This window comes from Wyeomyia smithii, chromosome 2, assembly GCF_029784165.1.
Source record: "Wyeomyia smithii strain HCP4-BCI-WySm-NY-G18 chromosome 2, ASM2978416v1, whole genome shotgun sequence".
Classification (NCBI taxonomy): Eukaryota; Metazoa; Arthropoda; class Insecta; order Diptera; family Culicidae; genus Wyeomyia; species Wyeomyia smithii.
In genome coordinates this window covers 247,036,326-247,059,747 of record NC_073695.1, presented here as the reverse complement: position 1 = coordinate 247,059,747, position 23,422 = coordinate 247,036,326, and the positions used below count along the sequence as shown (strand labels likewise).

Below are 23,422 nucleotides of genomic sequence, written 5' to 3'. Positions count from 1 at the left end.
TTATCAAGAGATTTCTCAATTGCAAATTGAAATTTTGAACACAATAGAAACACCGTAACGCCGCCAAGCATACAAATTGAACAGACAAAAATTTTAATCAATAAGCGATTTTCGAAATATTTTTCAAAAATTCAAGAGATACTTTCATAACCATCACATCAGGCCGGAAACTGACCGAAAGTCAAAAAATATCGCTGCACATCAAAAAATTGAAAATAGTTTTAAACGAAGATAGTCGTAATGTTATCCTCACGAGATACATTTAAAGATGGTTGTAAATTTAAAAAAAATTGAAAGCGTATGCTGTAAGGCTAAACTAGAATAGGCAGAATCAGAAGAAAACAAGGAGAATTTCTAAATTGACCGAGGCGTGCGACGAAAGGATTTTGCATTCAAACTGCGAAACATTTATTTGTACTGCATACAAATCAACAAACAAAAATTAAATACTAATAATACAGGTCTTTCGTCACTGTCCCTCAATAATGGCTTCAATAAGATCTATTCGGTCTTTACCAATAAGCGCCAGCATGTCACTGTGGCTGTGCTGCATCTTAAGAACCTTCAACCGGGTTGCCGTGGTTCGAAGTGTGTTACTCCTAAGATACTGCCTGAATCCAGTAACTCCCTCGTACTGGTAGATCACCAATGGATGGAATTTGCTATCGCTAAAAATGTACAGCATCAAATCGGCTGTGGACGGCAGAACGGAAAACCTGATCTGCACAGGCACCTCGGTCACAATGCTTTGGTACTTGGTGAGTGTACTGTTTCGTTGTTGGGCACGCAAATCACGCCAAATTTCGATCGATCCGTGATAGACGCCATCCGCTAGTTTAGGCTCCGAGTTAATAGCGATGAAAAACTGATAGTCGAAATAAGCTGCGGTAATGAAGCTGGGATGATCAATTTGCACCAACTGAGCCAATATTAGCGTGTAGTGCAACTGCGGACGCCAAATCTGCAAGTGGTTATCACGACTCAACAGGATTAATCGACCTTGCAAGTAAAGTGCTTGCCTAACCGCTGGGGTGGCAATCGATTGGTGGAGCTTCATAATAGGGTAAATTTCTTGACTCTCTCGATGTAGACAGTGGATTTCCATTCCGTTCGCCAGCGACGAAAATAGTCCTATACAATCTAAATCGTACAACTTAATCGCTACTATATCCCGGCTGGTGGTACTGTTAAACTCGTACAAAGTGAGGAACTTTGGTATTTTCTTGGTTATAGTTGTACCCGTGGGCTGAGCACTCAAAATTTTTTGACGATAGTATTGATACTTCGGGCTGTAAAATTCTACATAAAGATAATGCGTCTTTCGCAAAGTTATCGTTTTCAGATTGGCAACGATTAGCTTCGGCAATGAGATTGGTGCGAAACCTAAATAATTGCGAGGGTAGTTAAAGTTAAGGTATTTTAAAATACGAATAAGATAAGTTACCAACCTTTAGCAATGCGAAACTGCGAATCTTTTTTGTTCCACCGGTAGAATTCCACAGCTGTGCGGTTTTTATCAACCACGTGAACAACGAGAAGTTGAACAGGCTGCGGTTGTTTAGGGATAGTTATTGTGTCTACAGTACCAAAATGACCTTCTAGAGACTTCATTGGTTGGAAATGGCTTAGATGAGGCGTTTTAGCTAAAGAACAAATTATGAAAATAATTATTCAAAATATGGATATCAAAGTAAACCTCACACCTTGAAATGTGTCCACAAGCGATTGTCCAACCAAATCGAGGTGGCGAAATTTGGATTCGTATGTCTTCAGCTGATCTTCATTCTCAGATTTTTGCAGTAATTTGTTCATATCCACTCCATACAGCATATTGTTTTCGATATCCAAATTTTCAGTTTCCAGCGGTTGGGTTAGCGTGACCGATGTGTTTATCGTCAATGGGTTTTGATCTACTCTCGCAAGATTTTTTACGAATTCATTGAAGTTCTTTCCATTGATCGTTTTAACTTCCAGTTTTTCAATAGTTAACGGATATATCAAATTCTTTTCCGGAAACTTGGTCTTCACGATCAGATTGCCTTTAATTGTTTGCGGTGTAGACTTCAAAAGTAAGTGATCCTCATCGAAGGTGATATTATTCACTGGTCCTAAGCATTCAATATCTCCGATAATAGTTGGCGCCTCCAAATAAGTTATACCTTCGATTGTAGCATTTCTATCCAATCGAACCGAGTTGGCAAACCATTCTGTAAAGTCGACCCCCTGAATAACACAGGGTGCCTCACATTTAAGGTTGCGAACGTGAAGATCTTTAAACCGTTTGTTGCCCGTAAACGTTGCCTCCGGTACATTGTTCAGTAGAATGTCCTTCTGCAGGTCCAATCCATTGATTGTGGTTAGGTTAAGACTTCCGAGAACTTCCACTTCGTGAAACGTCCAGTGACCTGTGATAGTCTGTTCAACATTTTTCTTAAGCACATGTCGGTCATAGTCTACGATGTCGAATCCTTTGGAGCTGCAAATGGAGGATACGATTAGAAAGTGAGCTAATTAATGAAAGCCGTGCACATAAGTTTGTTGGGTTCAAACTTCTCACAACAAATAACAATTTCTAGTTTCTATGGTTGGTTGGCAAATGGCTGGACACGTGTAACTTGAGACCCTAATGTGGCCATTCACCTCTGTCCAGCAACTCCTATCCCAACCTCCACGTGGTGCCGACCGGAATACGAGTAACCTTAGCGGAGATCGGGTAACCAACCCCGGTGAAAACTATGGTCGTATGCTGACTGGGAAGGGGGTCGTACGCGGCTGTATCCCTATAGGGGCGGCGTACAACAGCGTCTGACCCGGAGCGGGCGGCTGAATTATGGAATGCTGTATCCCGCCAGCTACACCTAAGATGGCAGCCCCATCAGCAGGATGTAGGTATCGCGACCCTGGTAAGGTAGCATACCGAAACCTTTCATCAATCACGAACAACGAATTTAGAAATACGGAACGGATCAATCGACAAAGACCTAGGCTACGAACACGGGAAAAGATTAAGGTAAACGATTGGAAATTGGGTACTTGGAACGTCTGATCTCTCAATGATCCGGCGCGGGCTGGCTTGCTTGCTCGAGAACTACAGCGGCAGGGAGTCGAAATCGCAGCGATTCAGGAGGTTCGGTGGCCAAATTCCGGAGGAAGGAAATTCCGTGCAGTAGACCCTATTGCACACACTCCTTTCAAGTACCACATCTACTACAGTGGCGGCAAAGCAGCGGAACGTTGTGCTGTAAATCAGAAAACAAGAGTCATCCGGTGGAGGCCCGTAAATGACCGTATATGCGTGTTGAGGATTAAGGGCAAATTATTCAACTACAGTTTAATCAACACCTACGCACCGACAAACGACAAATCCGATGAAGTCAAAGATAAGTTCTATGACAAGCTTGAGCAAATCTATGATGAGTGCCCAAAACACGACGTGAAAGTCGTCATCGGAGACGCAAACGCACAGGTTGGGAGGGAGGAATTCTTCCGTCCGCTCATTGGAAGGCATAGCCTCCACTCGTCAACCAATGAAAACGGCCTGAGGCTGATAAACTTTGCCGCGGCCAGAGGAATGGCCATATGTAGCTCCTATTTTCCGCGTTTGAATATTCGGAAACAAACCTGGAGGCATCCAAATGGAGAAGCCTGCTCCCAGATCGATCACGTACTGATTGACGGTCGGCACTTTTCGGATGTTACTGATGTTAGGTCTTTTCGGGGACCAAACATTGACTCTGACCATTATGTCGTCGTTTGTAAGATCCGCGCACAGTTGTCGAACGTGCTGAAATCTCGCACAGAGAGGACGACGCGTTTCAATATCCAGCGGTTGAAAGCTGATGGCGTGGCAGCAGAGTACGCCAGAGAGCTGGATCAACGGATCGCAGAACAGCAGGAGGAAGGAGTGGAAGACATAAATGGACTGTGGAGCAGTATCCACGGCGCCATCGAAACGACTGCGAGAGAGGTGGTAGGTACGACGCGTGGAAGACAGCCTAATGGCTGGTTCGATGCCGAGTGCCAGAGAGCGACAGATGAGAAGAACCGTGCTCACTGCGGCTACGCGTCAGAACAGAGAGAGGTACAGGGTGGCAAGAGCTGCCGAAAAAAGAACCCACCGTCGGAAGAAGCGCGAGTACGAGGAGCAGGTGCTCGCCAGCGCAGAGGACAGTTATGCTGAAAACGACGTGCGGAGATTCTATAGAACTGTCAACAGAGTCAGAAGCAGGAATTTCCCTGTGCCGGTCATGTGTAATGACAAGGACGGCAACCTGCTTACTGATAAACCGACAGTTGCAGCCAGGTGGAAGGAGCATTTTCAGGCGCTATTTAACGGTGAGGAGCCGGATGAGCAGAGCAGGAACAGGATGACGATTATGAGTGACGAACAAGCTGTGGAGCCACCAACACAGGAGGAGGTGAAAAAGGCGATTAGTGAGCTCAAATCTAGAACCAGTCCACATAAGCACTGAGGAAGACTGTACGTCACAGTCGAAATATATATTTACGGACTGAATTTCAATATTTATTTCCAAAAAATTTAGTAGAGTATAACGGAAACCGATAACTATTTCTTTGATTGATTAGTGAGCTGAAAAACGGCAAGGCCGCTGGGAAGGACGGTATCCCGGCCGAACTTCTAAAAGCGGGAAGCGAGCGGCTGTACTATGCGATCCACCAGATAATACTAAGAATCTGGGTGGATGAACAAATGCCGAACGACTGGTTGGAAAGCCTCATATGCCCTATCTATAAGAAGGGCCATCGATTGGATTGTGGCAACTATCGAGGGATAACGTTGCTCAACTCCGCATATAAAGTGCTCTCCCGTATCCTGTTCTTCAGATTGAGACCGCTAACGGAATCCTTTGTTGGCGAATACCAGGCTGGTTTTCGACAAGGGCGTTCCACGACGGATCAAATTTTCACCCTGCGACAGATTCTCGATAAGTTCCGGGAGTACAACTTATCGACTCACCATCTGTTTGTGGACTTCAGGGCGGCATACGACTCAGTGAAAAGAAACGAGCTGTGGCAGATCATGCTGGAACACGGTTTCCCTACGAAACTAATAAAGCTGAGTCGTATGACACTGGAGGGATCAAAATCGTGCGTGCGGATAGCTGGCGAGACATCAGCCGCGTTCGTAACGTTGGATTGACTGAAGCAGGGGGATGCGCTCTCCAACCTACTGTTTAACATCGCTCTTGATGGTGCAGTACGAAGAGCAAACGTCGAAAGAAACGGTACGATCATCATGAAATCTCACATGCTTCTTGGTTTTGCGGACGACGTCGATATCATCGGTATCAACCGTAAGGCCGTGGAGGAGACTTTTAAGAGAGAAGCAGCGACATTGGGACTTGTCATTAACTCTGCCAAAACGAAGTACATGGTAGCTGGCAGAGAGCGTGGGAGTCCCCGTGGTGTTGGTGCTGAGGTGGAGATAGATGGGGAACGATTTGGAGTGGTTGACGAATTCTTTTATCTTGGTACGCTTGTGACATGCGACAACGATATGAGCCGTGAAGTGAAACGACGAGTTGCAGCTGCGAACAGGGCTTCCTACGGACTGCGTAACCAGCTAAGGTCCAGTAGTTTGCAAACTCGCACAAAACTAGCGCTGTATAGAAAGCTGATCGACGAGTGCTCGGAGTTTTTGAGCGTCAAGTTCTGCGATCGATACTTGGCGGTAAACTAGAAGATGGAGTGTGGCGCAGACGCATGAATCACGAGTTGTACCAGGTATACAAACATGCTGATATAGTGAAGGTAATACAGCGGGGCAGGCTTCAGTGGGCTGGACATGTAGCCAGGATGCCTGACGAGAGAGCCGCCAAAACTATTTTCAGTAGAGAACCAGGAAGAGGCCGTCGACTCCGTGGTAGGCCTCGCACGCGGTGGAAGAAGATGCACGATCTGCTGGTGTACGGGGAGACTGGAGAACGGCTGCCCAAGACAGAGGAAGCTGGACATCTCTAATTCGTTCGGCCCTAGACCGGTGAACGGTCCGTTAGCCAACAAAGTAAAGTAAGTAAGTTGCTATGGTTACGCTAATGAAACTCTGAAAAAAAACTACTGACAACGTTGATAACATATATTGTTGAGTACTGGAATAGAAATGGATCTTGACCAAAAACTAAAAAAAAATTGGAATATTAAAATTGACGAATGCATTGAGCAATTTAAAATACATCAGGCCGTTAGAAATTCAACACAGATATCAAGACACTGTAAAAGAATGATGAATTTATGCATTGAATATAAATACAACTGGAAACTAGTTTCTATCTCAAATAATAACATCCAAGAAAGTTTAATAGTTCATAACTGAGATCAATTTTTTTTTTTCAGAGCTCCAAATTTTTACTAAAAATACGAGTTTAAATTATATGATTGTTTACTGCTTTAAATTGCGTTAAATTTAAAACCAAGTTTTATTTATACAGCATGCATGATCAGGATGTTTTTCCAAATTTTGTATACTTTTTTCACCTTTTTAAATGTTTAAACTTTGTCACAAGATATAATCAAGGCTTCCCTAAACCGCCTTTTTAAATCAATAATATTTGCTCCCACCCTAATACACATATACAAACAAGATTTCGAACGAGGATTTTGACATATCAATCGTTCGTTTGTTTTGTTTCTGCATCTGCAGGCAGTCGTTCTTCTAGCATAAACATGACTGTTTACCAGTGATTGTTTCTCGACACCTAGATACAAGAAATGTGATCTACATTCTGAATTAGACAATAATAATAAAAAAATAAGGTGAGTCTGTAATTGTTTTTGTTTGGATTGAAATTTGTTTGCTATCTTTATTTAAAAAAGAATTGCCAACTATGTTTCAGTTTTAGGCAGGGTTTCGAATCGAAGACTCCGACCTATTAACCTAAGCCCATCATTAAGTTGACAATAGTGTACTTCTCTGTTTTATATACTTACTCTTCTGATCCTTTTAGAAGCCCTTTGAGGACAATGTTCTTAATGTTGGTGTTATTTCTGAACTCTACTGGTCCTTTGAAAATTAACGGCGTCGTCACTACCTGCTCTTTCGTCAAACTCAGATAGGTTTCAGAAATTTCATCCAAATCCAGTCCGTTGATAGGGCCCTATAAAAAAGTGTTTTTCGAAGTCAAATATTTATCAGAATTCATTGTTTTTCATACCTTCGTGTGTACATAACTATCAAAGCGAACGTCTTCGAAGCGGTAACGCCCAGTCAGTACCTCGTCCCGATTAGTCAACCACACATCGCGGTGAAGTTGCTGCAAGTTGTATCCATTCAGTTCCACTATCTCGGGTTCTTCCACAAAGTGTACATTGCCTTGAACTTCGATTTTCAATGGTATATCTGTACCGCTGCTGCTCACAAATTCTTGCAGTTTGCCGTAATTAATCCCATTAAGAGTACTGACAATGTTAATCTTATCGGTCACCCGTAGCTCCCCATCCACACGCAGTTCCTTCAGGTATTGGTGCTGAATAGGAGAATCGAGCAAAACATCTGTTTCTAATTTCAATCCCGATACTAGCCCATTAACTGTCACCATTTGATGTGAAATAACGCCGTTATCTAGAAGTGAAAAACCAATTAAATAATTGTCCCGGTCGAGCCGAGTAAAGGACACCTACGAAAAATGGCACGTTTCACGTACTCGTTTTCATTCAAATAATAAACATTCTCCACAAGCTCCTCAATTTTAACACCGTTCAAATATCCATCGAGAATGATTTGATCCGCAATCACGTGTTCAAAAGTTTGCGGAGCTGTGAAGGTTTGATTATATTCGTTCAACAGCCATGAATTGCCAAATTCATCTTTGTGAACGCCGTTTAACGATCCATTGAAAAATACATTGCGTACATAGAGCGGTTGATCCATTTCAAGTGAATCAAATATCAAAGTGTTATTTTGAAACGATTCGCCGATTTTCGCTAGTCTTTCCATATCAATGCCGTTCAATGTAGCCTGATCGTCAAATATCACTTCACCGATCGTCATATTACGAAAGTATTTCGTTCCTGTAATTGTTTCTGGATCAACCTCCTCATCACTGATCTGTAGCGTATCTTGCATCAGATAGTCAAGATCGTACCCATATACTGTCGAACCATTGGTCGCAAGTAAATCACCAACGGACAGATCGCCTTCGATCGTGAGATTACAATTTTCAAACCGTACCTTTGACCAGGCGCGCCCGTTAGCATTGGTTTCGAAGTCTGTACTCAATGGTTGACCTCCGAACCATGTTCGATTAGAAACGGCTCTTGAAAGAATGATTTTCTTGAAATGAATCGATCCTTCAACTACTTGCTCTCCAGTACGTTTCAGTACTGTTCTATTCAAATAGTCTATGTCGACATCATTTATAACTGCCGCTTCAATGTGTCCCTCAATATTCAGATCACCGGTAAATATTTTTTTGCCTGTTATATGCTGCACCTTGTTGGATTTCGTACGAACAAAATCACTTGGGTCGAGTCCATTTAATGAACTGCTAAACACGGAGTCAGCTATCAGTGGTTGCCTGAAGATAAAGTTTTGATTGATCGCTGCCGTGTTGAGCGGCAACCCATGCGTGTAAAGATCGTTAAAGTTGTACGTTCTGCTAGCCCCATAAATATTGCTTGTGTTTAGTAGTTCGACAGTAACATTTCCTATAATCTCATAATCCCCCTCCAGGTACACGTCTTGCTGTATCGTTTGAATCGGGTTTAATTTGCTCAAACTACTGCCGTTAATTTTACCCCGCAAATCTATAGGACTTAACAGTTTAACGTTATCGAATGTTTTCGTGCCAGTCATCAGCTGGGGCTCGTCGGAGTTCTGCAGCAGTACTTGCAGTTTACCGTCAATCACAGGGATGTGGTTGACCCGTTCATCAACCTGAAGTGACTCAAAGTATACTGGTTCGGTGAATTGTACGTCTTGACGAACGGTGAAGTAGGACTGGTTTCCTGTTGGTTCAGTCAATACTAGAGAGTTTAGTTCCACCCCAGAAAGGCGCTCGTTCGGTACTATTATACGAGAGGCATAAACTTTATCGAAGATCCATTCGCCAGTTATAGTTTGATTGCCAGTCTTCTGCAATGCATGCTTCGCGAGGTGATTGAAATCTACGTCATTTATCAGGCCTGTTATCTCAAGATCGTTCACATGAATCTCCCTGTATTGAGACGAGCAGGGTTTCGAGCTTCGCTGTGCGTATGCCATAATGACATCTGTGTCAGTAGAGTTTAACTTGCTTGCCACCAGATTTTTCACGACCAATTTGTCCACCCGTAAAGTTTTGTTCGTAAATACTTGATCTTTTCCGTCGATCAAAACATTATCCTCAGTGAATCTAATTCCATCGATTAAATTTTGCACGAACAGCTCCCCGTTTATTTCCACTTCCGGTACATGCAGCTTGACGTCCTTCAATAACCGAAAATCGTCGGTGGTGTGAAGCAAAGTTTCACTAGCGTATCCGTTAATAAATTTGACCTCCAAATTCTCTTCCACTATCAAATCATCAACATAAATCGCCTCTTCGTAGTGGTTTTCGCTAATACTCCTTTTAGTTATTTCGCCGTTTACGTACGTCGCTTCCAAATTCCCGACCAACGCATCGGGTGCGATAATTTCCGGAATTTTCAGATCGCCATTAATTTCTAGTGTTTCGTTCAGTTTGAAGCTTCCGTCGACAATCTTGCTTAGTTCTTCAGCTTTCTTTTCCAAGCTTTCCAATTTGTATTGTACCTTATTCAGGTAGTCGAAGGTACGTTGATCGAACACGAAATCTCCCACATGCAAGGCTTCTGTGTGTAATTCTTGAATTGTTGAATCTCGCATTTCGACATTCTTATCGAGCGTTACCGTAGAATCACCAGACCCCGGAAGCTCCACCAGACGGTTATAGATTTCCTCCAAATCCAGCGATGCCAGTTGTTGCGTTGTGTCGTCACACCAAGCGATAAACTCGCGGTAAACATCTTTCAAGTCGTTCTTAACACCGTAAATCGGTGAAAAAATGTTGGTGGTCGTACCGAACGAATTTCGATTGGCGATTACGATTAAACTAGCGTTGACCATGTGCTGGTAGACGCGCATATGCGACACACCAACACTGAATGCTTCCCTCGTGTAATCGATTTGGGAGGGCGAAAATTTCCATCCATCGTATTCGTAGATCAGTAAGGGCCGGCCGCGACACATAATCAGCAGAAGGAATTCGCCGTTTATACGCTGGAAATCGAGAGCCGATGTTAGGTTTGTTGTAGGAAGTACTAACCAGTTGTGGGCACCGCTAACGAAATTTTTGAACGCTAAACGCTCAACTCTATCGTTTGTTAACATAAACAAAAATAATTAACTTTTAAGTGCTTTTCGCAAGAAGTTCGGAATTTAGGAGAAAATGCACATAAATTTCAACAGAAAAATCGTCATTTTAAACCCTTCCTCTCCCCTTTGTATACGTGGGCATTGTTTTACAAACAAATAACAAGCAGCAATAGAATAACAAAAATTGTGTTTTAATAAATAACACTTCTAAACGCCAGGAAAACAACACAATAGACTCAAGAATCCACATTAAAGTGACTTTTCGCAAAACAAAATGTAAGGACAAATAGAAAATAACCAAAACTTAGCTCAAACAGAGCTTCCAAAATACAGACATAGAAATATCCAAGAAGATAACAGCAATAAAAGGATCCTATATTGAGTTCAAATAATTAAAGTGATTTTAACGAAAAAAAGAGGCCTCAAAGAAAATGATTCAAATTCAGCCTAATGGTTGAAAAAATTAAAAAAAGCGCAAAGTTCCAAAAATGGATGAAACTAAAGATAAAACTGATTCCAAATTCAATTCACAGCTTGGTTGAAAGCGCCTCAAAGAGTTAAAACAAAGTTTATGGAAAATTATGCTAAATTAGCCTTAAAAACTCTACTAACGAGAGAAACCAAAGAAATATATCTTATTTCACCTGAAATTATTAAATGATTTGCAGCATGTCTAGAAAACCTTTCCAAAAAACGAAGAGGCCACAAAATAAATGATTCCAAAGTTATATCAAATATTGACAACGACTTTGAAACCAGAATATCTGTAGAATTTTTAATATAGGCTAAAATATTTAATATTTTGACAGATTTTCATTTGGTTGAAAAAATTTCGTGTCCATGTGACCATCACCATCACCCCTCTCCTATGGACGTTAGCGATGCTGAATCAAAATTATCGTAGCTGATTAGTGATTTCGTGGAATGGTGGCCACCACTGCAAATTATCTCTACCTACCATGACTGGTAAAAACTGTTTCACGCTGTATAACTCGAACTTTTGAAAGGGTACAAAATATCCATCCATGTATTTGTACATGATCGAATGCTGGTCGTAATCCAGCTTGCCGGCTTTGTTCTTTTTCCCAGCACGGGAATTTCCTGTGACCAGGAAGTGCTCCCTTTTATGATCCATTTCCATGAAAATGTACGCGATATGGGACACAGAGTAGATGTAGATTTTTTGATGGAAGTCAAACTTTTGTCGGTCGTAATCGAACTTAAACAGATCGGAGAACGTGTCCTCGTCTACCGCTTCGTCGTTCATCTGATTGGCGATGGCCAGAAACAGCGTTTGCTCGATCGTGAACGGCTCAATGTGGATTGAGTTATAGCAGGGTAGTTCGTCAATTGCGTCGAAGTGATATCCGGACCATCTGTACAAAGGACACACGTTCGCAACACTTTCGTCCAAGTTGGTGTACGTGTGCGTAAGGTAAATGTGGTTCCCGTGAACCCACATGTGCACCGTGTTCTGATTGGACTGGCTGAACTTCTGAACAATCTCCGTATTGCCATTTTCCATTATCTGGAAAACCGGCGAGCCATCGTCTATTTTTCGATTCGGCGGAGGAGTTACCTGTTTTTGTGTACTGTCGTAAAAATTGACTACGGCTACAAAACCAAGAGAAGCATGTGAAATGCAGTCGAACTTACGGGCTAATACACCCGTGTATTCCTTATATTTGTGGAACGCCTTAATATCTCGATTCTGTGAATAGTAATATTTTACTAGATTACTCAAATAAAAAATTTTAAGCAGAATGTATACTAACCCAAACAAAGAAAGACACAATGGTGTGATTAGCAACGATGTCCTTCGTCTTGCGTTTGTTTAACGATGCAGCGAACACAGATTTCCCCACCTTGAGCAGGCAAATGTCGATAGGATGATTAACTGGAACATAGCTGCGCTCACGGAAGCCTTTCAAATACCAATGTTCGCCTAAAAAAAACAGAAATAATTTATCAGTCATCTTTGTTCTGCTTGTAACATTTCTAGATCTTCGAGCTCCATGGATACAATTCAAGCGCAAAATAATCTGTTACGAGAATGCCTCCGTAAACAGTTGGATGAGTTCCACATGCTGTCCTCGATATTCTGCAACCCTGGTGAACTGCATGTCGATAACTACAGCTTCATCGATAACATCAACGCGTACGTCGAAGAAGAAACAAAACATTTAAAGGCTAAACTTGACTATCAACTGAATCTACCGCTGCTGGAAGCAGAAAAGGTTCAAATACGTGTTGAGCTACCTCATCTCTATCCGGGAATCGAAATGCCGCTCTTCGTTGTGAGATCAGTAATTTTTTCCCGCGACCAGGAACGAGCGATTAGTGAGAAGATCGAAAACTACATACGTGAAGAAGTACTGGACCTGAGCGAACCCTACGTTTATCAGGTAATTTCATGGATTCAAGATAACTTCTCCGAAATCGCAAACAGCATAGCTAAAACGAAAGAATTTACTGACTTACCCAATCCTGCGAATTTCACCGCGAACTTAACCTTTGAGAGGCTGTGGATTTATTCGCACCACTTGAAAAGCAAAACGAAACGACAAATGATTTTGAAAACCGCTAAAGACTTAGACCTGAGTGGCTTTTCGAGACCCGGCAAGCCAGCAATCGTGTGCGTCGAAGGTCGCCAGCAGGACACGCAAGAGTTTTGGCGAACGGTTCGACCCCTTAAATGGCAGAAAATTCAAATCAAAATTGCAGAGACGAAAGTGTTAGAACAGGCGGACACTTTGGATGAATGTCGTAGATTTGTTGGCTTTCGCGAGGAGCTGTTCACCGAAGTGGACGATGAAAACGACGAGGAAGTGCCTATGAGCATGAGTTTATTCATGAAATTTTTAGACAGACATGAGAGTAGCTATATAAGGAAGGAAATTTTCGGGTTCGAGCAAGTTGATGATGAAATATAAAATGCCTATTATTGTTTTATACTATATTCGCTCCGCTTTTATTTACGAAAGAAATTGAGTGTATTTTCATCGTTGAGATTTTAACGAAAAAAATCGCGAGCTTTCAAAAAATTTCACGCCCCCCTGAAGGGGTCAACCTAGAAATAAACAATCAAATCCGAGCCTTTGGCATCCCTATACCGAGTAACAGTGAAAGGCAATAAATTCATGTCCTGGGCTCAAATTAATTTGTGCCCGCTGTCAATAGTAAGATGAAGATGTAATAAAAGAAGCGGTGATATGCTATCTCGTTTTTACATATGTTGAGATGTTAGCCCTTGAAACACGGCGTGATGCCAAAGGGGTGGTCAAATCCCTTTCTGGACGCTAACAAGACTAACGACATCTTGTCACAAAATAACAAAATCATGCTGGTGGCGGAACACCTACCTAATACTAATTTTAACAAATATTCTTAAAAGAGCTGTACAGCATAAAACCTAGTTGACTTCTTATACCATCGAACTCGTCAAAAGAATAAAAGATGAACAAAACCACAACTTTCTTCTTGGCAGTGTCAAAAACTGAATCTTACCTTGCGCAGTATCCTGTTCAATTGCCTCGTTCACAGCTCGAGGTACTCGGCGTCCATCCTGGTTACGCACGTTTTCACCCAAAAAAAGCGAAGAGGTCTTAGTTGTTCCATAATCTGTATCAAATGCCTGAGAAAATGCTTCGATTCGCCGATTCAAGCTCTGCTGGAATTGAGATGTACGCTCTGTATATTTTTCCTCAATACTGCGAACATCCTCTTGAAGGTTTCGTATAAAAACTTTTCTCAGCTCATCGAGATCACTATCATTTGATCCAACATTATTCGAGATTTCGCTGGCGGTGTGGACTATTTTAGCAATCAGTATAGCCACAACCATGAGGTTTTTAAAAATCAACATAACTTCACTCCGCACATTTACACTAGCAACATGGATTCTTTTTTGTTTTCTGAAGATACCACAATGCGAAACGCAACACGACGATAACGAGCAATAGAATGAAAGTGTTGCACTGTGTTGATTGTTATCATTTCACAAGGCCGTCTGAGCGTCGCTACTATGACAATAGATTCAAATCGTAATAAAATAATCAGAGTTCAAGCGTACCAATAACATTGTGCGATGAAACTAGGGATGATAAAGCGATTGTGACTGGAACTAAAATACTAAAAACTTTACATACTTATCTAAATGTATTTTTGCTAACCGTATTTCCTAAAAACTAGCAGAGAGTTAGGCTGATGGTGCGAGTTTTTCCGATTTTTTTCTTTTAAATTTTTTAGGCTTCTTATACTTACTTATAAACCCTTTTTCCTGGGTTCATTCCTAAATAACTACAAACTCAATTACGAAAATTCATGGATTTGTTACCTCTTAATTTGCCTACGCTTCAGCATGACTGAACCTGGGAAAAATTTAAGTGAGAAAATTCGTTGGAAATGATGCGTTGAATCTGATTTTGCTAGTTTTACCAAAATAAAGTTTCAAAGTATTTGACGAAAAAAATACATGAGTCCAAAAACATGGGTTTTGTTGTTAACTAACTAAATTAAACATTGAAGTCTACTCTACAAGTTGTTCTTTGACATCAAACATCTTATTTTTTTAGTTTAACTGCTATTTCACTTTAAAAGCAATAAACTACGGGCAGTCTATCTAAGCTAAACTAAGCTAAGCTATTCAACTTTAGAAGCAATAAGCTGCGCATTCATTTAGCGTGGTAAGATTTACAACATGATGAGTAGAACATGGTGTAACGGTTTAATCAAAATGTAGAAGCGCGGTGAGGTAGCATTTTTGCGCTGGAGGAATGGAGACGAAAGGTCGCTAAGTGACAGCTAGCAAATTTTCAAATAACAACAGTCCATTCGTTTTCGTTTTCGCTTTAAGTCGATAAAATACTAATGTTTGCTACAATAAGTGCTGTTTCCATTTTTTTGAGTTTGAGAAAGTAAAACGTAAGTATATTTCAAGCTATTCGCCATTATAAAGTTATTTTTTATTGCGGAAAAGTAACTTTCAATAGGAAAACCATCTATATTTTTTTTTTCTTCCAGATAGTATATCCTTGCCATCACAACACCCAGCTCACACAGCACAAGCACATCCAGTTTTCTGCTCACAGCGATTTTTAAGTACTAATGGCCAGTATGTGGACAAGACGTTACAGTGCAAGTAGCAGTAGTCTGATTGGATTTCGGTCAGCAGGAACCCACTCAATTTTTAACAGGAATCTGAAGAAATCAGGTCGTGCTAGTAAACATTAAGAATGCGAATGTACTGTGAACGGATATAATTCTTTGTATAGATCCAATCAGTTAGAAGTAAATAAAGAGTGAAGATTTTCTAGAAAGTGAATTTGATTTTGGTTTCTCAACTATTATTATATATCAAATAAAATATATTGGTCAGTTTGAAGAAGAAATTTTTTAATCAGCATTCCTACGGGTATCATTACACGATTGCAACGTCTTTTTTCCGTGCAGCATTTTCACTTTTCCCGTCTCTTGGTTTTATTTTACGGGATGGATAGAAAAATTCGAAAGTGAACACGACATGGGTGTTTCTCGTTGCAGGTTCCTAATTCCCATGTCGATAAATTTTTGAATTAAACCACTGGTGACTATTCGCACATCCATATCCTCTTCCAACTAATTCACTTCCTAACAAATTTTCCTCCACATATGGATCATTGCAGAGATTTTTCCAGTTTCCACCTCTCGCGAATTAAACTTCGATTATATTTCACCGATTGTCCTAAATACGAAATACATTAAAAAACTATAATAACAAAGCTTAAATGGTATCTCACCTAGTCAAATTCCAAATCTCGGCAAATTCGCGTCTCAAATAAAATTTTCTGTTCCATTCACAACAGTTGAAAATTTTATTGTTGTTAATAAACAAATCGATGCCATGTCAACTGATTTTTAAACATGGCTGACTGTGCCTTTTGACATACCGTTAAACCATGTATCTATACAATTACAATTTCCTGCTCCACTGTGTTTACGTTAGCGAACCTATACATGTATAGGTTCGCTAGTTTACGTAGACGCGTCATTGCCATCTTGTACACAGCATGCACTGCATACTAGATCAGAGATCAATACTTGAAACACAGTAGAGAAGAAAATTATGAATCTTACTACACTAAATGAAGGCGCAGCATATTGCTTTTAAAATGAAATAGCAGCCAAACTAAGAGTTGGATGCTTGGTGTCATAAAACAACTTATAGAATAGACTTCAATGTTTGATTTAGTCAACAACAAAACCCATGTTTATCACACATTTCAAAGAGAAAAATTGCAGTTTAGTTCTCAAAAAACATTTTATTTCACACTAGCTGACCCGGCAAACTTCGTCTCGCCTATTTTAGTGTTCAATTTAATAATTTTAAACATTTCAAATTCATTGATTCCTTGCGATTTGTTTATATCATTTGAAATGATTGGTTTTATCGGAATGACAACATCCTCGACTTTTGGCTTTCGTACATCACCTCTATTTCGGAAATATATTGAATGCATTTCAGTTATTTTCGTTTGTTTTTTTAGAAACTGAAAGTGGTCATCTTCGAATTCAAAATGGTGTCCAGGGTCAATGCTTGGCTTCTATACATCATTTCGATTATGGAAACATCCATATGTAGTAGTATTCGGTTATTTCGGCTGTTTCCCAGAAGATTTCTAGCTACTGGCATCATTCTGGATCCGTTGATACACATATTGGGTGGTATTTGGTCACTTCAGGCTATTTTTCAGAAACCGTAAGTCGCCATCTTGGATTTTAAAATGGCATTAGGAGACAATTTCTGGCCTCTGAGCGTCAATGTGGTTGAAGAAACACTCATATTGGGTGGTAATTGGTCGATTTCGGTTGTTTTCCAGACACCGGAAGTCGACATCTTATAATTCAAAATGTTGTCTGAGGTCGGTTTGTGGCTACAGTTCATCATAACAATCCTGGAAATACCCATATTGGGTGATCTTTGGTCATTTTCCGCTGCTTCCCAGAAACCGGAGTTCGCCATCTTGGATTTCAAAATGGCATTAGGAGTCAATTTTTGGCCTCTGAGCGTCATGCTGGTTGAAGAAACACTCATATTGGGTGAAATTTGGTCATTATCGGCTGTTTTCTAGATACCGGAAGTCGCCATCTTACAATTCAAAATGTTGTATGAGGTCGATTTGTGGCTTCAGTGCATCATAAAAATCCCGGAAATACCCATATTGGGTGGTATTTGATCATTTGCCGCTAGTTTTCAGAAACCGGAAGTCGCCATCTTGGATTTCAAAATGGCATTAGGGGACAGTTTTTGGCCTCTGAGCGTCATTCTGGTTAAAGGAACACTCACATTGGGTGATATTTGGTCATTTTTGGCTGTTTTCTAGACACCGGAAGTCGCCATCTTACAATTCAAAATGTTGTCTGAGGTCGATTTGTGGTTTCAGTGCATTATAACAATTCTAGAAATACCCAAATTGGGTGGTATTTGGTCATTTGCCGCTGTTTTTCAGAAACCGGAAGTCGCCATCTTGGATTTCAAAATGGCATTAGGAGACAGTTTTTGGCCTCTGAGTGTCATTCTGGTTAAAGAAACACTCATATTAGATGGTATTCGGTCATTATCGGCTATTTTACAGACACCGGAAGTCGCCATCTTACAATTCAAAATGTTGTCTGAGGTCGATTTGAGGCTTCAGTGCGTCATAACAATTCCAGAAATACCCATATTGGGTGGTATCTGGTCATTTGCCGCTGTTTTTCAGAAACCGGAAGCCTCTACTTGGATTTAAAAATGGCATTTGGAGACAATTTTTGGCCTCTGAGCGTCATGCTGGTTGAAGAAACACTCATATTGGATGAAATTTGGTCATTATCGGCTGTTTTCTAGACACCGAAAGTCGCCATCTTACAATTCAAAATGTTGTATGAGGTCGATTTGTGGCTTCAGTGCATCATAAAAATCCCGGAAATACCCATATTGGGTGGTATCTGGTCATTTGCCGCTGTTTTTCAGAAACCGGAAGTCTCCATCATGGATTTAAAAATGGCATTTGGAGACAATTTTTGGCCTCTGAGCGTCATGCTGGTTGAAGAAACACTCATATTGGGTGAAATTTGGTCATTTTAGGTTGTTTTCCAGACACCGGAAGTCGCCATCTTAAATTCAAAATGTTGTCTGATTTGTGGCTTCAGTGCATCATAAAAATCCCGGAAATACCCATATTGGGTGGTATTTGGTCATTTGCCGCTGGTTTTCAGAAACCGGAAGTCGCCATCTTGGATTTCAAAATGGCATTAGGAGACAATTTTTGGCCTCTGAGCGTCAATCTGGTTGAAGAAACGCTCATATTTGGTAGTAGTTTGTCATTTTCGGCTGTTTTCTAGACACCGGAAGTCGCCATCTTACAATTCAAAATGTTGTCTGAGGTCGATTTTTGGCTTCAGTGCATTATAATAATTCTAGAAATACCCAAATTGGGTGGTATTTGATCATTTGCCGCTGTTTTTCAGAAACCGGAAGTCGCCATCTTGGATTTAAAAATGGCATTTGGAGACATGCCAGAAGAAGGAAGGGTGTCGAAACATTATGAACATGTTTGTTACATCTACAAACATTCACTTGCCAAATTTGGTTATATTTGCTTGATTGGTTCTCGAGCTGTGCGAATTTTGAGTATCATTTGTATGGGACCCCTCCCTAATAGAAGAGGGAGGGGTGTCAAACCATTATGGATATATTTGTTACCCTTAAAAACATTCACCTACCAAATTTGGTTCTATTTACTTGGTTATTTCTCTAGATGTGCAGAAATTTGTGTTTCATTTGTATGGAACCCCTCCCTTCCAGAAGAGGGAGGGATTTCGAACCAATATGGACATATTTGTTACTCCTAAAAACATCCACATACCAAATTTGATTGTATTTGGTTGATTGGTTCTCGAGCTGTGCAAAATTCGTGTTTCATTTGTATGGGACCCCTCCCTTGTTAAAGAGGGAGGGGTGTCAAATCATTATCGATAATTTTGTTACCCCTAAAAACATCCACCTACCCAATTTGGTTCTATTTACTTGGTTAGTTCTCTAGATATGCAGAAATTCGAGTTTCATTTTTATGGAACCCCTCCCTTCCAGAAGAGGGAGGGGTGTCGAACTAATATGGACATATTTGTCACTCCTAAAAACATCCACATGCCAAATTTGGTTTCATTTGCTTGGTTAGTTTTTGAGATGTGCAGAAATTTGTGTTTCATTTGTATGGGGGCCCTCCCTTCCAGTAGACGGAGGGGTCTCAAACTATCATTAAAACCTTTCTCGGCCCCTAAAACCCCTACATACAAATTTTCACGTCGATCGGTTCAGTAGTTTCCGAGCCTATATGGATCAGACAGACAGACCGGGCTGCATTTTTATAGGTATAGATTTGTTCCTTTCTAAGTGCTTCTTATTTTCTATAATTTGACGGCTTTAAGAAACAATTGATTACAAAATTTTCTTAGCTTTTTAACGGATCTGGCAGAATAAAGCTAGCTATCACACTTCTTGTGCTAGAGCTCGTTAAAGGCAAACAACCGAAAACTGAAAAAGGTGAATAACTCTGCAGTAGTTAACCCTTAACCCTCTAGTGCCCAAATTATTGTTTAGACGGACGAAAAACGCAGCCGCAACGTATCCATTGTGTTTAGGCCTTAAGAAGCATTAAAAACATTTTTTAAGTTCTTATTGAAGCTTTCTAGAGGTTCAACTGAAGACCGTCTAAAGGCGGTACAGGGCACTAGAGGGTTAAATGCGCAATGTTGTTTTAAAACAATAATAATAACTTTTTGAAATATATGTATTTTAGTTATTTTTATAAATATAATTCATTAGAACAGCTCTCTAGTAGGGTGTCCCAAAAAAATCGATGTTGAAAAAGTCGAGGTGCTCAGCCCTAAATTGAAAGATAATGTTATTTGAAGCATTTTTGTAGAATTACGACTTTCTAAAAAATTGTTTTCAGGCTGCCCAAACGTGATTTATGAAAAAATGACTTTTTTAAGCTACAAACCCACTCTTTTGCACTTTTTTCAATTCTCTTCGATTCCTAAATTTTTCCATATATTTTTTTATTTTTATGGGGTTGTTTTCGAATATTTGTCATGGTTCAGTTCGGCATTGCATTCAGTTTTTTGACTCCCAGAGCCCATAAAACATCACAAAAAAAATTAATTTTTCTAATAATTTCAAGTTAAAACCCTTCAAAACACAAATAAAAAAAATTTTGAATAAGAACTCCAATTTTCATTGCAAAGCGGGATTTACGAAGAAAATTCACATGAAAAAAGATACTTGATATCTTATCAGGGAGCTGAGATATTGGCATTTTTCTATGTGATGGAAAACTATGCATTTTACAAATATGTTAAATAACTGTTTTATTTTGGGAGATAAAAAATAACAATGCACAGAAAACAAACGCATTTTTGGATGACTGATAACTTAGTAGAAAGTTTAACCCTCTCTCTACCATGGTTACTCTAGAGCACCACACGTTTGGATGCAAAAAACCTGTCGAAATATTTACCAATCCTACTCAAAATGCATAATTATATTCTTGAACAATCAGTATATTGTTCAAGAACATATTTATGCATTCTGAGTAGCATTGGTAAATATTTCGAAAGGTTTTTCGCTTCCAAACCTGTGGTGCTCTAGAGCAACCATGGTGAAGAAAGGGGTAAAAAATTCGGAAAAATCTGCGAAAAAAGTTAGAACGAAAATTGTAATTTTTAGTTCTAGTAATAGAAAACTCAATGTTACTCGTAATATGTAAGAGATAGAAACATGATGTCTTCGGTAAAGTTTCTTGTTTTAAGATAACCTTAAACTTTGTCGAAGACACTTTGCGTCTATCTTATTCTGATTAAAAAGTAAATTTTTTATCTCACTCATTGGTGGATTGATCACCCATCTTTCTACATTAAAAAAAGCATTTTTAAATATCCTGAAACTTCTTCGAACATACCTTATGGCTATAATAAACATTTGAATCACTGTTTAGGAAATTATACGCACAAACGGCAAAATAAAACACTGTGCAATGAAGATATTGAGCTTTAGTGGCATTTTTTAGAAAATGCATAGTTTTCCATCACATGTAAAAACGCCAATGTCTCAGCCCTCCGGTAAGATATCAAGGATCTTTTTTCATGTAAATTTTCGTCTTGAATCCCGCTTTGCAGTAAAAATTTCAGGTCTTGATCAAAAAAATTTTTCATATGTGTTTTGAAGGATGTTTTCTGGAAATTGTGCAAAAAATTCACTTTTTGTGATGTTCAATGGCCTCTGTGAGTCAATTAATTGAATGCGATGCTAAACCAAACTATGCAAAATATTCAAAAAAAAAACCCATAAAAATAAAAAAAATATATGGAAAAAATTGGGAATCGAGCAGATTTAAAAAAAGTGCAGAATAGTGGTTTTGTAGCTTGAAAAAGTCTTTTTTTCATAAATCACGTTTGGGCAACCTGAAAACGATTTTTTAGAAAGTCAAAATGTTCTACAAAAATGCTATAAATAACATTATCTTTCAATTTAGAGCTGAGCACCTGGACTTTTTCAACATCGATTTTTTTGGGACAGCCTACTCTCTAGGCTCTAAAGCCTGTAGTACACTCTTTGTCTAATGGTCAAATATTTGACCTTCTGACATAATGGTCAAATTTATTTGACATCATGGGGCAGAGTAAACATGATACCGATGTTCAGTTTTCACCATGATTCGTGATTCGACTGACGCCGAAGTTTAATGCTTTTCGATAGCAGAAAACATTCGATGCAACGCACAGTGGTTCAAAACGCGAAAAACGTGATCGTCAGCTTGTTGAGTATAAAGATGTCATTCAAATGCTATGGTGTATTCAGCAAAGTTTTTGTCGATTTCAAGAGGCATTTTTCGATGCAAATTAAATTTTTCATTGATTCACCTGAAAGTGAGATAAAATTCTTATTTCTTTACTACTATTTTAAACGCCGAAAAACCAAAAAAACTATTTTTTTTCACCCACGCTCACGTCTTTAAGAGACTGCAAGAAACTAGTGAAATCACCTGGGGCAGCTAGTAATAATCCCCATATTTCGAGTGAAGACTGTTGTTTTTGCAGCTTTTCGAGAAATTTTAGTTTGAAAAAGTGCATTTTTTTATCTAAAATGTCCTAAACCTTATGGAGAAGTTGAAAATTTGGCCAAGGTATGTTCGACAGAATGAATGATGTACTTTTTAAATATGAAAAAATATCTAGAACATAGTAGGCCTCTAAAATCACATCAGAAAATGTTATTTGGTATTTTTCGATTTTTAGAAATTTTAAGAATGTCTGTGTATAAAACTACCTGTATGTGGTCGATTTTCAAGAGATAGAACCAAAATGTCTTCAGCAAGGTTTTTCTACATAAGAATGTCAACAACTTTGCTGAAGACGTCATTTTGATTTAATAAGAAAATAATAAAATAAAATTTTCATCTCACTTCTCCGTGAATTAATCAAAATTTAATTTGCATCAAAAGATGCCCCTTAAAATCTACAAAAACTTTGTCGAATACCCTATTGCATTGAATTCACATCTTTATACACAAAAAGCTGACGATAATATTTTTCGCGTTTTAAACCAATGTGCAACAAAATCATCAAAAAGTGCCTTGCCCCCCAAAGTTGGTGCCGTTTTTTTTTATCATACGAGTTAAAAACATTTATTTGTTATTGAAAAGTTACCAAAAATTTGTGGAAATTTTTCTTATGAGTTTTTTTGCAGAGAAGTTATTAACCTCAATACCTTTTAAGAAACAAAAAGCTGCCCAGTCATTTTCATCGGGGGCCCACATTTTTGTTACCGCATCAGGCCCACCAAACCATAGCTACGCCACTGGTCCTCTATCACCCCTTGGAGGATTTTAAGTAAGCTCCCTAACTCCCTGTATTAGGGGCCGTTCCTAAACCACGTGGTCATATTTTGATCACTTTTTAAACCCCCCGTACCCCCCCCCATGGTCTTTTGGCCACCCCCCCCCCTTTCGACTTTAAACACGTGGTTTTTAAATTTGTCAAGTGTCGGAAATTCGCTTAATTTTTTTACAGTTT

General features: G+C 39.6%; 2 protein-coding genes across 2 annotated transcripts; one reads left to right on the top strand and one right to left on the bottom strand.

Annotated features, from left to right (window-relative positions):
* Window positions 1–384: 384 nt before the first annotated feature.
* On the bottom strand, window positions 385–23,288 carry LOC129722051 (uncharacterized). The gene is made up of 10 exons (XM_055675262.1): window positions 16,108–23,288; window positions 13,838–16,052; window positions 12,106–12,275; window positions 11,289–12,041; window positions 7,639–10,234; window positions 7,173–7,579; window positions 6,949–7,115; window positions 1,704–2,476; window positions 1,449–1,643; window positions 385–1,383 (listed from the first exon to the last, which is right to left on the bottom strand). Exons 2-10 carry the CDS (start codon window positions 14,193–14,195, stop codon window positions 470–472), a joined length of 6,333 nt encoding a protein of 2,110 aa, XP_055531237.1. The 5' UTR covers window positions 14,196–16,052; window positions 16,108–23,288; the 3' UTR covers window positions 385–469.
* LOC129722052 (RWD domain-containing protein 2A) lies at window positions 6,650–13,289 on the top strand. Its single transcript, XM_055675263.1, has 2 exons — window positions 6,650–6,774; window positions 12,333–13,289. Exon 2 carries the CDS (start codon window positions 12,346–12,348, stop codon window positions 13,261–13,263), a length of 918 nt encoding a protein of 305 aa, XP_055531238.1. The 5' UTR covers window positions 6,650–6,774; window positions 12,333–12,345; the 3' UTR covers window positions 13,264–13,289.
* Window positions 23,289–23,422: the final 134 nt, after the last annotated feature.